Raw genomic sequence first — 13,782 nt, 5'->3', positions numbered from 1 at the left:
CAACTACTATTACTTCCTTACGTCAGCTTTAATTGCTGTTTTTATCTCAGGTTATTTCGAGATGAATTCAACACCTCACCGCCGCCGTCCTTAAGAACAGTGAACTAGACGAGAGAATCAGTGTTTTCCGTCGTTACACGTGCCGGGATTATTTTTCTAGTCCGTATTTCTCTTCCCTGTTCTCAGATTGGTATTTTTTACCCTTCCCCTCCACACCCTCATCCTCTGTCCCGAAACTCCGTCAGCAGCCTCCAATTAACCCGGAAACGCCGCCTCCTCCATTCAGCTGCCTTCTGCCCTTTTATTCACTTATCAGCCAAAAATTATAATGAGGCATTGTTAGGGGGAACGTGGAGTCGCTCAGGAGATGAAGATGGATGCTCATTTTCCAAGCCTTGTTGTTCGATTGATGCTTTCAAGGTCTTCTCCACTGAGGGAACAACAAATGATATCCCTTCTAACGTGATATTGTTTTTTGTACGTACTTCATGCATCACTCTTAAGACTTACCCAACTCCGAAACATTGAATGAAATCTATGTTCAACAGGAATTAATTTAACCAGTTTTCTTTTTTCTTCAAGATTACATGAATCAGTTAAGGAATTAAAATTATATGAAGCAGTTTACAATTAAAACATTCAGTGTAAAATAAAATGATAATTGGTATAATCGTACTGAGCTTTCCACGTGTTGGTGAATCGTGATTTAACTAAGGATCATCATTCAGAGAGTATAAAAGAGCTGAAATGGAGATTAGAAAACTATTTGGATGCATCTATACCGACGGAAAATTGCATTCGTGAATATTTGAAGATAAAGCCCCTTATTTTTTTCTCTCGGTTCTCGAAGAGTGTGCACTCATTTGATAGGCATTGGCTTTCGGATATTCATGGATAATTTTTTACCATTCGAACATTATTAGTTTATGGAACTCCAATCTGCGTCTTTGTTGCATCCTATACCTTCTTTTACGTTAAAATTTCGAATCAGAAAATTGAATAACAGAGTAAATTGAACTCAAAACAGTAACTGTCTCGAGCAGTCTCCTGAGAAACAAATTTAGTAAATTTAGAGAGTAAATATAAAATAATAGATATAGTAAAGGAATTATAAAAAATGTGAAGTGTCTGTAGCAAATTTGCAAATCATGAAAAGGTAAAATAACAAATTAACGCTATAACTCAGATTGACATCACGTAAAAAATATGTGAAATTCACTTAATATAACCTGGATGAATAAATTAATACCAAATTTTTTCGTCTTTGTTTAGGAACATAAATTATGTGGTGGAGGTGAAGATATAAAATCCTCTTTTGATGTGTCCCCGGAAAATTACTGTGAATTGTGTACCATGCTGTGATCTTACGGAAAATTGCAATGCATGAATGTCAAAGGAAATATATCAGAGTAGTATGTGGATGAAATATAATTCATCACTTATCTTCCGCGATAAGGTAAACCGATATAAATCCGTTTATAGTTTTAAAATATTAGAATTTCTCATTATTCAAAATTTGGTTATAGGTAATGACTGCAGAATCAATGGTGAAATGACTGCTTGAAAATTGCCGTGCAGTCGAACGTGCATTTATATCGTGTCATTAGTTTCATATTTTAATTTCACTTGGTCAATTTGTGCAATTATAATAATAATTATCGATCGTGATGTGATTGTAAGCACTAATAAAATGAGTTGTAATAACTGTACAGCTATACATATACGTCATTCCATATTAATGACATAAGTTAGGTATGCATAAATGGCGAGATATTCTCTTTGATATGAAATTTATTGAAAAAATTTATATTTTCCAATTATGACCATATTCTATAAAATTTTAAATCAGAGAATATGTGCGATTGATAAGTTATATGTTAATTCTAATTATTCTATTTGTTGTCTAACTGAAACAGAATGAAGAATCCTCCGGGGACCCAGTGATTGAGCCCGACGCTTGAGATCACCATCCCATCGCCACCATGAGGGTCTCCACGTACCTGCTGGTCATCCTGGCGACCCTGGCCATCTCCGCAGGCCAGCAAAACACTACCACCTCCACCATCACGTCGTCACCTAAGGCCACTTCAACGACAACAGCCGCCGCAGCTGCCACAACCGTCAGCCTAGACCCCGTGGCGTCGACCACAGTTGCGGTGAGTGCTACCACCACCGCACCACCACAGATGGTGTCGTCGACCGGACCCCCTCCCAGGGCAACTTCTAGGCCAACCACGGTCACCAGAACTCCCGCGACCCTCAGCAGCACGGAGTTTACTGCCACCACGACAACCACCACGTACATGGGCAGCACATCCAGAACAGTCTCCGAAGAGGTCACCTCCACGGCCTCATCCCCTAGCACTTTCAGGGTCACCACCAAAGACACCAGGGGAGCGGGAAGTACGTCTTCTACCTGGAGACCGGAGATGACGACCGAAGCGACCCCTTCAACAACCACCTTTACAGCCTCACGCGCGACTACGGCTTCGATGCGGCTGAAGGGCGACCAGGAGTTGGCCGGGGAGGTGGCGACAACCACGACGCTGGCCGTGGCAACTACTCCATCTCCTCCACCGTTGCAAAGGGCCTCCACCACGCAGGTTCCGATCACGCCGAGCACCGGCGCCTCCACCAAGAAAACCTCGGCGTCAACCCCAGCAACTCCATCGCCTCCGGCTGTGACGGAAACGGAGATTGCAACGACCGAGGAGATCAGCTCGTCTGCAGTGAAGGGGATGGCCACGGAGGAGGGGACCGCGTCCACTCTAGCCCCAGAGGAATCGTCCAGTGCTGGTGCCGGTAGCGAAGGCACGGTCGTGTCCGAGTCTACTTCGGAGGTCTCGTCGAGGACGGAGTCCACTTCGGAGGTGTACGGTGAAGTGCTGAAGAGCGAGCGCGTGTCCACGGGAGTCGAGGACTTGGGGGAGGACGCGTCGACGGAGGGTGCGAAGAGAGTGGACGACGGAATGTCTGGAATGAACGCCGAGGAAGCTGAGGAGAAGAGGCGAGTGGAGGCGAGGCTGAAGGCTCTCTCGTGTGATATATCCCTGCCGCCCGGATCCAGAGCCTGGAGAGGAAACCTCACCCGCGAGCTCTCTTTGCCGTACAGGGTGAGTACCTCGAATTTTAATTAATTTATCCCTTTTTAGCATCTGAATGGGCCGCTGATAAAAATTCATGCGTCACTTATTTGAAAACATTTGGTATATGTCTGTGGTCACCTGTCAAAAGTCCTCAAAACTTGTTGAATTTTGCCAAGATTTAAAAAAGAAATATCTAATGAATCAATCGCTTACCACAAGGATCAACGGAATTAAAAAAGAAATGGTAAATAACTGAAGCGCAATTCACAACTTTACAATTTCTGGAATAGAAAAATATAGTTACGTGCACTCTATTGCAGTAATGTTACGTATGGCTCTGCTAAATAAATATTTCGCTTCAGATTACGCAATGAGGTGACGGCTATCTTACTCAGCTTGTTCATCATCATGTCTAGTTTCCTTTTATGCCCGACGCCGGTCATCTTGCGACTTCTTAATCGGTTGGTTGTTTGATTGATGAATCTTCACCCCGCCAGCCCTAATGATTATCAATTGGAAACGACTACTATTCTTTCTTTTTCTTACCAATGCTGGTGTTTTTGTGCCATCTACATCCTCATGATACACACTGAAAGACTATATTCGTGCAGTCTCTCGACAGACAGATTTGGTCACACTTCTTCATGACTTCTGTTTTTAGTTTCATTAAAAAAGATTTAGCTTAGTGGGCGATAGTTGGTGTGGTGGCTAGAGTGCTGGCTTCCCACCCGGCGGGCTCGGGTTCAAATCCCGGCAGTGGCAGAGAATTTTCAGAGACTGCCCGATCCCTGCTTGAATGCTGTGTGGAGGACATTTCAAGCGCAACACTCCGTCCGTCGGATGGGACGTTAAGCCGTGGTCCCCTTGGCGCCTTTCGTTTAGAGCAGGCTAACGCCGACGCCGGGTTTCTCTCCACCCTTCCTTCCACATCCTTCCATCATGGCGCAAATGACCTCAGCTGTCGGTCACCTCCTCCAAATACCATACCATACCATTTAGCTTAGTTTGGCGTAGCATATCATGACACACAGCGATATGCGATACATTCCACCAATTACAGCTCAGGCTATCCAATGAATGAAAATTTATTTTAGTAAACTTAGAAAAGTATTGAAGACAATAATAGACTCTGCTGTCATAATTTTATTTATTTCAGTTAAATTAGGTAAGGCGTTTTAATGTTGAATCTAGATAGCAAATAAAAACCTTAAGATAGTGTTCGTTTAAATATTACCAACCTCGCTCTTTTATCCTTATATGGAGCTGAAGTCAAGATACTATAAGTCATTATAACTTTATATTGTAGGGTGGCGTATGTGTTTGACATTAGCAAGTATTTATAATTCCTTGCACAGCCCTCAATTTAGTGAAAACTTTGAAAAAAATGATTTCGTGTCATATTCCATGAATTATATAATTTTTCCTCCTATTTTTAATAATTTATAAATTAGTCCTCATTTCGGCTAAGCATTACATCGATTGTGGCCATCATTTGCAAAAAATGGACTTAGTACTTCAAATATGTTTAATGACGTGACTCCAATGCTTTCAAAAAAGTGAAACTGCAAGTGCAGTATATCGCTCTCTTGAACGCAAATACCACTAATATTTGATGCATATGACGAGGAGACTAATGTTTCCAGTATAATTAACTAATATTTGAGCTTCAGTTAATTTTGTGCTAAAAATGGGGAGAGATTGAGAATAAAGTCTGTGAATATTTTAATTAATATTGGGTTCCACCCAGTTTCGAAGTGCGATGATAACATCATGTGGTTAAACAACAATAATTTGTTTTTATTGAGACTTGATTAGCTACATTAGCATTTTTTCGGAAATTGGTATCCATAGTGTTATTAAACTAATTACAAAAGTAATTTATAATATTGAAAATACGATTGAAAGCCGTGTCCGCTTATAATTTTCCTAAATTATTTCCCAAGTTATTAAGGCTGATGTCCAAAACATGTTTGCTTCATCAAGTACTAGTGTAAAGGGAAATTGTGATGGTTATTATTTGGTAGAAAAAGTAAATTAAAAATATAATCATGTGACTAATTTTTATTACAATATTTTTAGTTCTCATTAAAATGAATCGTTCAGAATTGTCTTTGTGTCATGCATTCTCTCAGAGTGGACGTTTAATTTGCATTTTCATGTCCCTGTGAATTATTCACGCTGGTGCGGGAAGTGAGGTCTATTTTAGTGTTGTGAGTCATCGTAAGGTATATAGCCATTTTCCACTTTTAAAGCTGGACGTTGAAATTTTCCATAGTAATAGTATTTGTTCTCTGCATTTATCATTCGTTACTCATAACAAGTGATTTGTGTTGTACTTCCTTCTTCCGTCTTTTATAGCCACATTTAAATTCATGAGCGAACATTTTTATTTGCGAAACCTGCTATTTATCATTAGACCGTAAGTTAACGTATTTTTATAAATCAAGGTAAAGTGCGCCTGTAGTGAAAATGATTTATTGGTAAGGAACAGTGATGGAGACACTAAATGTCGAGTCGAGCAGTGGTGAACAAGTCTCTTATTGTTTGGCCCACGAAAGTGCCTCCCATGATATCGATTTTTTCTGAGTTAGAGGTTCGGAATTTCTCGTTTATTTCTTTCATTCCAGCTACTTGACCTTAAACGATCGGGAGATTTTCTGCAGGGAAGTTTTTCCCGCACGCTACCAAAGTTCCTTTCCCTTGTCATCCTATCAAGGCTTGCTTTATCTTCTTTACATCTTATCACGATGTCAGAAGCAACAAATTGCGTCGCTATAATTTAAGCTTCTCAACTTATTCCTTCCCCCCTGGAGACCGCTTCAGAGAAACAAAAACAAAAGGAGTCCGTCAAGTCAAAGGGAAGGATTGATACTGCTCTGATACTTACGTGAAGTATATGCCAACGCTTATTTATTCATAGCCCGTAAAACATGATGATTTTTTGTATAAGAGGGTGAAAAAGTTTAACGTATTATTTTTGAGACGATTTAAATATTTTATTAACAATAACGTATTATTGTATTTGGTTTTATAAAAAATGAAATCTTGTTAATTTGTTAATGCAAAAAAAATTCAGCATCGAAAAGGTCACAGAAGTGTAAAAATACGAGGGTTGCCCAGAAATTAATGCACCATATTTTTCTTCGACATTTATTAATTGAACATTATGAGAATTACAAACACGAAAAAATCACGTTTCAACTACACACACACACATTTTCCACATAATCTCCGTCCCTTTATATGGCCGTCAACCAACGTGAAGTAAGTCCTCTGGGTACCAATCCTTATTCTGACCACGCAGCCATTTCTTCACTAAGTGAAACACATCCTCATCGTCCTCAAAATGTCTTCCTTGAATGGTATCCTGTTATGGCCGAAGCATGTAGAATTCCGAGGGAGCCAGGTCAGGGCTGTGCGGTGGATGGGGTAGCACTGTCAAACCCTGTTTCGCCATGTGTTCAGCAGTCCTCGCACTTGTGTGGGGCCGAGGGTTATCATGTTGAATCAAAACATCTCTACGGTTGCCATGGCGCCGAAGTCGCTGGGTGCGATTCTCGAGGTTTTTTAATGTGTTTAAATATGCTTCTGAATTAATGGTACATGCATAAATAAATGCATACGTAAAGTTTCGCATTCGCACCATTGTTGTCGGCTGAGAAAACAATTGTTGTGCATTAATTCCTGGGCAACCCTCGTACTTATATTCAGGTATCTCTCTGGATTAAGGTCAAATTGTAAGGTACTGTCACCGCTAAGAATTTCGGTAAAATACTTTTTCTACCTCCTGGAGTCCTCACTTACCACATTACCTTGCCTTTTATGGGAAACAGGAAAAATCTGATGTTTTCAAAGGAATGTATACGGTACAGGTGGAGAGAATTTGAAATTGGCATCTATCAACATCTTTCCAGAGTCCTGTCTGCTCTTCGCTCGTACGCCTGCGTTTAGGCCATAGACGAACATGCAAAACTATGCGCTTACTAATAACGCGAAAGAAACAGTTTATTTTGGCCAGGCATATTTATAATTGGTCTTATGCTGTAATATGACGCTCTGTCGATTTTGAATCATTAATGAATTAAATTGGGCTTTTCATATTAAGAGCATGCATGTAATTTAATACGGGTTACAAATCGTGCCTTTTGAACACCATTTAATACCCAGGAATCCTTGTCGCTTGGGAAACGCTTCCGTGGGCTATGTGGTCGGTTTATTATGATAAATCTCAATTTTTGCTTCCAGAAAGCTTTGTAAATTTTTCAATTTTCTCATTTTTCCTGCGATGGTGATGACGAATGTGTTATTCAATGTATCATAACCTAGAGGCTGGTCAGGCAAGAGTAATCACCCATACTTTTTTTGCTGTTATTATGAGATCGAACCTAATTTTGTTGGTTCGATGATATATGACACATGGTAATAATTTGGATCTGCTTAGGTATCTCAGGTAGGCTGTCTTTCCCACTCTTGAAGTTATTGATAGGTTTTGAAATGTTGAAGTTACGATTAGTTTATTTAGCCATCGCAAATTAAAAGTTTCAATGTAATTTTCCCGTGGTTTTAAGGGTTTATTTATATAATCACTCATCCAAGCATTAAATTCAGCAGCTATGTAACTTGGTTCATTTCATATGTTTCAATTTAGGTCTAGGAGATTATATATTCTTTGTTTTCTACTACCCTCTGACACACTTCAATCATATTCCCCTAGTAAAGAAGGCATTCAGGAAGGAAAAAAAAATTATACATCGGTAAGCATGTATGAGTATCAGTGATGTAACTAGGAATATGCTTTGGGGGGTGGGGGATGTAGGGGCACGGGAGGGATCCCCCAGGCAATGGGGGTTCCGGGAAAATTTAAAATAATTGATATGCCTGGAAATATATTTTACATCATTTTGGCACTTTAAATTTAACGTTAAGCAGATGCAGTTATGCAGATATGTCAAAGTTAAACAAAAGTTTGAAAACAATTTTTTTATTTGTCTGAGGCTTGGGGGGGATCTATCCCCTCATCCCCCCTTTATTTATTTGCACGCCACTGATGAGAATAATATAGACCGAGGATAGAAAGAAATATTACCTGCTTAACGGTCTCACTCAGTTAATGTGACACAGATTTTAATGTTGGTTTTATCGCGAGAATTCAACAATTACACTTTCTTTGAGCAACAAATAAAATAGAGCCACAGGGCCTTGGGAGTCTCTTTTCTAAATATCTCTTCTGAAAACTCGTTTGCCTCCTTGACCGCTTACGTGACCCGGAAGTACGTATCTCGTCGCCTTTACGACCCCAGTAATTTTTTTCATTTAGTTTTATTTCTGTCGCGGCTGAAGCAATCAGCGACGATTATCGATTTATCGCTCCCGGTTACTGCTTGACCCCACGCTAAATGTCAGATTCGGGCCGATTGACTCTGTGTGGATGGCGTTTTTAGCCTTTCGAGATAAGGAATGAATCGTGGCCAAAGGTTTTTGGAAAGCGATCTACCGGGGCTAGCAGGGGTACTGTTCTCCGTACATTTGGATGTCTCCCTGGGGAAAATTCCGGTGCGATTTATTTCGAACCCTTGTCGGAACCAGTGCCAAAATGAACATTAACACTTTCAAGCCGGTTTGGTAGTGACGTGATATCGGTTTTGGAACACGTTTAAATCCACCGCTTTCCCCGCCATTGATTGCTTTCCCAGAATTATGTAAGCTATACGCTCGGTGCGTGACGTGGGTTATCACCATTGGAACTTGAAATCGTATTTCGCAACCCCATTAGAATTGGAATCGCATTCCATTATCATGATTCCATCGAGCGGGATTATATGAAAAGGGTCTGGCTTACGTCAGATTACTCGGGTCAAATAGATACTTTAATTTTCCCTTCAAGTAGTCATGAATTTTATGGGCCAATCATGGTATTTTGTTCTTCAGGAATAATTTACTTCATGGGTATCACTTTTGATGACAAGATGGAAAGATTTTCATGGCATATGTTTTTACTTTATCATACCTCTAAGCCATGAGGAGCATCATAGGGTACGCTACCACGCTAAAGTTTCCTAAATGATTTTTATTCAGCTATCAAAGCGCTCGCATATAAGTTATGGTTTTCGATTCAAATCGTTGTATTACCGGAAATAAAATTCACATTATATATGGAGAAGAAGCAGTTGAAAGTTCAAATCTTTTTCCCTGTGATTTAGAGATCATTTTGCAACAGAGCACCAGGTGTGGTAGAATTAAATAGTAGTGAGTGATAAAATGTCATAAATACTAAAAAAATATGCTGAAGATCCTTGTAAATATTCCTCATTCGCGTGTATTTGCTATTGTATTAAATATTTAAATTATTTTTAATGGGGTATCATGGGTTTTCTTTGAATAAATGTCTTAGTTTAAGATAATTGGCTCTGATTTCAAATCCAGGTGGGAAAGTTTAAACTATGAAGTGCAATTTTAAAAGTATCAGAAAATGGAGGTGATTGGTCGAAGGCAGAGGGAAACGATATCACTATAGGCATGAATGATGAAATTATGTCTCCCTTGTAGTTTTTTTACAGTTGTGAGGCTAATTATTTTTTATGCTCACATGGGTATATATTCACCACACGGTGGATTTTTAAGGCTCTTAATTTGAAATCCCAACCGTTTGAGTCGTTGGTTTTCCGTAAGAGAGGGTGAATTCTGGGAGAGAAGGGAAATGGAATTTTGTATTGCGCTTAGAATTCAAGTGTGGATGAATAATTAATTTGGGACCCTCATGTTAGCAAACTTTCTCTTTACTTTAGGGAGATCCACAAAACAGTGACCCGGGTAAGTTAGTGGGTGAAGAAACTTTTAGACCGCTATTTTGTTTCAGCATCTGAAAACATTGCCAACACCTTGGTTTTGCTTTAAATCACTTACTGAAGAGTATCAACATGAAGGTGTAAGAATTATCAATTTTTACCGAAAACTTTTTATAATTGTAAATGAGTCAACGAAAACATTTTGGTTTCAATGAACTTGTTATTGTTGACTCATTCAACAACTCTCGCATGCCACTGGATTTTAAGCTACAGTATTTGACTGGTAGTTCACCGTGCCCTTCTCCCTGAAACCTTTCATTTCATTGATTAAATAGGTTTTAGCGATAGAATACCTTCATGACAATCCCTTTTTAGTGATAAAAGGGATAAAGTAATTTCATTGTTTTTTTCGAAACATTTTCCAATAAATTTTGCCATTATTCACGTCGTTTTCAAGCTATTGAACTCTATCTCCAACCATAGCATATTTTAAGTATGCCACTCAAAGGTTCTCTAAATTTAATGCAATTATTGTATCAAAATATAAATCATCAAATTATCCCTTTAAATATTTTTAACTCAACACTTGTTTTCGACAATTTCGTGATACATTTTTACCTCAGATCTGAACAATGAGCTCTTTATTGGACCTTGACTGTCCTATGATATAATTTTACCTTAGGTCAGAATAATGAGTTCATCAATAAACCTTGGCACTTCCGATTATATTCCGAGAAAAGAAGCCGGCTTTAGCTTACACTAAATCGGTTTTGTTATGCCACTCTGCTTTAAGTAAAACTATTGAAAAAAGTTTACGATAAATATTTCTTATTTGTAGTAAATCACACTTACCGGATAAAAACTTAAAATTTACATTTAGAATGCAATAAATCGAGATACAAATCCCTCCTTAAATTCCTTGCGGGTCTTTAGTAAAAAAACTCATCGTGTGTGTCCGGTAAATGATGACAAAAGCATAACGCAATAACCATACGCGTAACGAATTCTATTTGATTAACCGCCACAAGGAGGGGAATGAGGAGGCTAGCTTCAACCCGAAAAACGCGGTATGCCCGGGTGTAATCTCGTTCGGGATACCTTAGGGGACGCAAATATTCACGAGGCGCTTTTCAAGAATAAACAATGAGAACGAAATGCTAGCTTGCCTAAAGGAGTGGAGCGCGCATTGGAAGCGGCCCAGTCCAAAAAGGCCTGGACAAATATTCTGTCAGGAAACTTCCCGAAACAACAGCGTTGGCCCCACACCACACCTTTGACTACCTGAGCCTGCCTCCAGGAAGCGTATCCTGGAGGCCGAAAACTGAGGAGTGAAGCAAAAATCCCGTGATAGTCTCGGAGCTAAGAATAATGAATACTACGCGAGCTACCGCTACTAAACAAGCCGGTCGAGAACAATGCCTCACCAGAAAAGATGTGTTAAATGTATATTTATTTATCTATGGAAAACTCCGTCGTGCTTGCACGTTCGGATTTTATACCTAAGTGTATGTCTAATTATTTTTTATTATTTCCACCTCAATTGTCGTCTTCCTCTTTCCCTCCACATTGCATGGAAAAAATAATGCGATCCAAAATTAATTGTGAGAAAAGAATTAAGCCTTTGGTGCTTGATGCTGGAGTTGTTGAAAATTACATATGCATAACCTGTGAGAAAAGTGGGGGTTTATCAGTGAGTGAAAGAGTAAGAACGCTGTGGAGAATTATACGCCGAACGAAAATGAGGATTAGTTGTGCATAGTATGAGGAACAGAAATTTCGTGGTTCGCGTAAATGTCGAAGTAAAACTCTTCCGTATGAGACAAAGAGACTTCGGGCATTTACAGTAGGTTTTGGGATAAAAACCTTTACTTGGGTTTGTAAAACGCATTAGTTTGCGAAAATACTGATAGACGAGAAACTCGAGTAATTTGGAGCTAAAATAAAATCATGCTTGCAATTTTAGCAATAACATGATTGTTCGATAATATTCAGAGGTTCCTCTGCCCAGCTCTTCCTGTTGGTAGAAATGACTTTTAGTTTAACAATCAATCCGTAGGGAAGGACATAAAGCCGTGCCTCCTTTCTGATACGTCAGTTTCTCACCACCTTCCTTTACCCAACAGTAACGCCAGTTATCTCAGCTGCATATTTCCTTCACCTAGTAAATTGCTACGCCTAAGTATTTGTAATAGCCCATTCTTTGCACGTCCTGTGGGTGCTTGAACCTAAACATAAATCCCAAAATATCCTTCACCATACATAAAATTTTTCTAGCTTGCGAAGTTAATGGAGTTGCGGTCGCACGTCCTTTTTCTCTACTCTAGTTGAAATAAAAAAAATAGTTTAGTGATGAAAAGGCATCCTTGGCGCAAATGAGTTCAATTTTTTATTTTCATCCTGTTCAATTTCTACCTCTATTTTCTCATTTCGCACCTCACTTGTATTGCGGCAGTTCTTGGCTAGTCACATCACGGAAAGGTTTTTATTTCAACCGAAATAGGTCAAGCGTGACTCAAAATGAGCGAAGCTGGTTTTTATATGGAATTAATCAATAGAGGTCATGTATGGTGTGTATAGGTCAATCCTCTGTCGCTGAATTCGGAAATAGCTTGGCAAGGAAGTATTATCAAAAATCATGGGAGTATAATGACCCTGGACTGATTTTCCGTATCCTGCGGTGGTCTCTCTTTATGGGATGATTATGTATACGGTAATGTATGTCACACAGTTATGAGTTTACATCGATGTGCAAAATGTTATCCTAATTAAAATGAAATGTTATCCTTACTAAAATGAGCTAATCACTAGTAGTTATTAATGGGCTGTCAAAATATTGTCAGTTAGGTGATAAAAAACTGATATTGTGAATTCATACATTCGTTTCGAAAGGCTTTGCATGATTGAACTCCAGGGATATTTCCTCTATTTTTAGCGAATTTAAAGTAAGTGAATATTTTTTTCAAATTTTGACGTAGAATGTAAAATTAAAAATAAAATATAGCCAATTCCAACTACGTTATGTTATCCTCTCTTTATCTGATCGCAGTGTGGGGGAAAGTTCTCTACGTTTTGCGACTTGGTAATCGTAATTTTGTATCGAAATCGTGGTGAAAAAATGTGTACACATTGGTCACGTAGCCTTGGTTAGAAAAAACATGTGATGCCTGAATTTAGGAAAAATGTCCTCTCTTTGATGGAGTGGAAGGTGGCCAGTTTCCAATTTGACGCGAAAAGTTGGTAACAAACTTCCCCACGCCCACTGGCGGTATCCATGTTATACGACGCACTACAACAACTACTAGGTTCAAAGTGCGGCGACGCATAATTATGAGCAAATACCACTATGACTTTGAACGCGACCTCGAGAAGGTCGAGAGAGAGAGAGGGGAGAGAGGGAAACGTTTTATATGGGGTGGGTTTGAGGCGGGAAGGGGGGCGTTATAATTACAACGCGAAACGACCTCTGCCGGGAACTCGCTCAAGGAAAAGAGCGCCGTTGGAACTACCTTGGCAAGTTTCCCCCGAGGGCATGCGGCGGTCTCGGCAAAAATAAGCAGACCGAAATGTCGCGAAGGCCCATTGCGCCATGCAGTCGTCTAATCCGCGCGTCTTGCACGCTCTCCACGTTTTCCCTAGTCTCACCTCTTTCTGGCTGAGAAATATCTACTGCGGAAAATCTTCATTTTTTTATGAAGTACAAGAAAATATTCATATTCTCTCCCATACTTTGGCTATCTCGTACTTATTGAGAAATAAATGAGTGGCAACCCTGCAGACTGTCAGAGATAAAAATCTTTAGTTAATAACATTTAATGAGTGCGTATGAAACTGCTTTCTGGATAGGAAATTTTTAGAAGAAAACAGTTTTCCTGAACCATCATTATCACCATTAGTCAACGATCCTTAGGCTG

The 13,782-nt window shown here is 39.5% G+C and overlaps 1 protein-coding gene across 5 annotated transcripts in view; it reads left to right on the top strand.

The window, feature by feature from the left end:
- Nucleotides 1-13,782, top strand: part of LOC124153507 — an 881,184-nt gene that overhangs the window by 227,423 nt on the left and 639,979 nt on the right. For all 5 annotated transcript variants that reach the window (XM_046526713.1, XM_046526712.1, XM_046526711.1 and 2 more), the window contains exon 2: nt 1,917-3,113. In XM_046526713.1, coding sequence (XP_046382669.1) covers nt 1,983-3,113 — 1,131 coding nt within the window. In that variant the 5' untranslated portion in view covers nt 1,917-1,982. The remainder of the gene's footprint in view (nt 1-1,916; nt 3,114-13,782) is intronic.

Source organism: Ischnura elegans, chromosome 2, assembly GCF_921293095.1.
Source record: "Ischnura elegans chromosome 2, ioIscEleg1.1, whole genome shotgun sequence".
In the NCBI taxonomy this organism is placed as follows: domain Eukaryota; kingdom Metazoa; phylum Arthropoda; class Insecta; order Odonata; family Coenagrionidae; genus Ischnura; species Ischnura elegans.
This window is presented reverse-complemented; position numbering and strand designations above follow the sequence as displayed.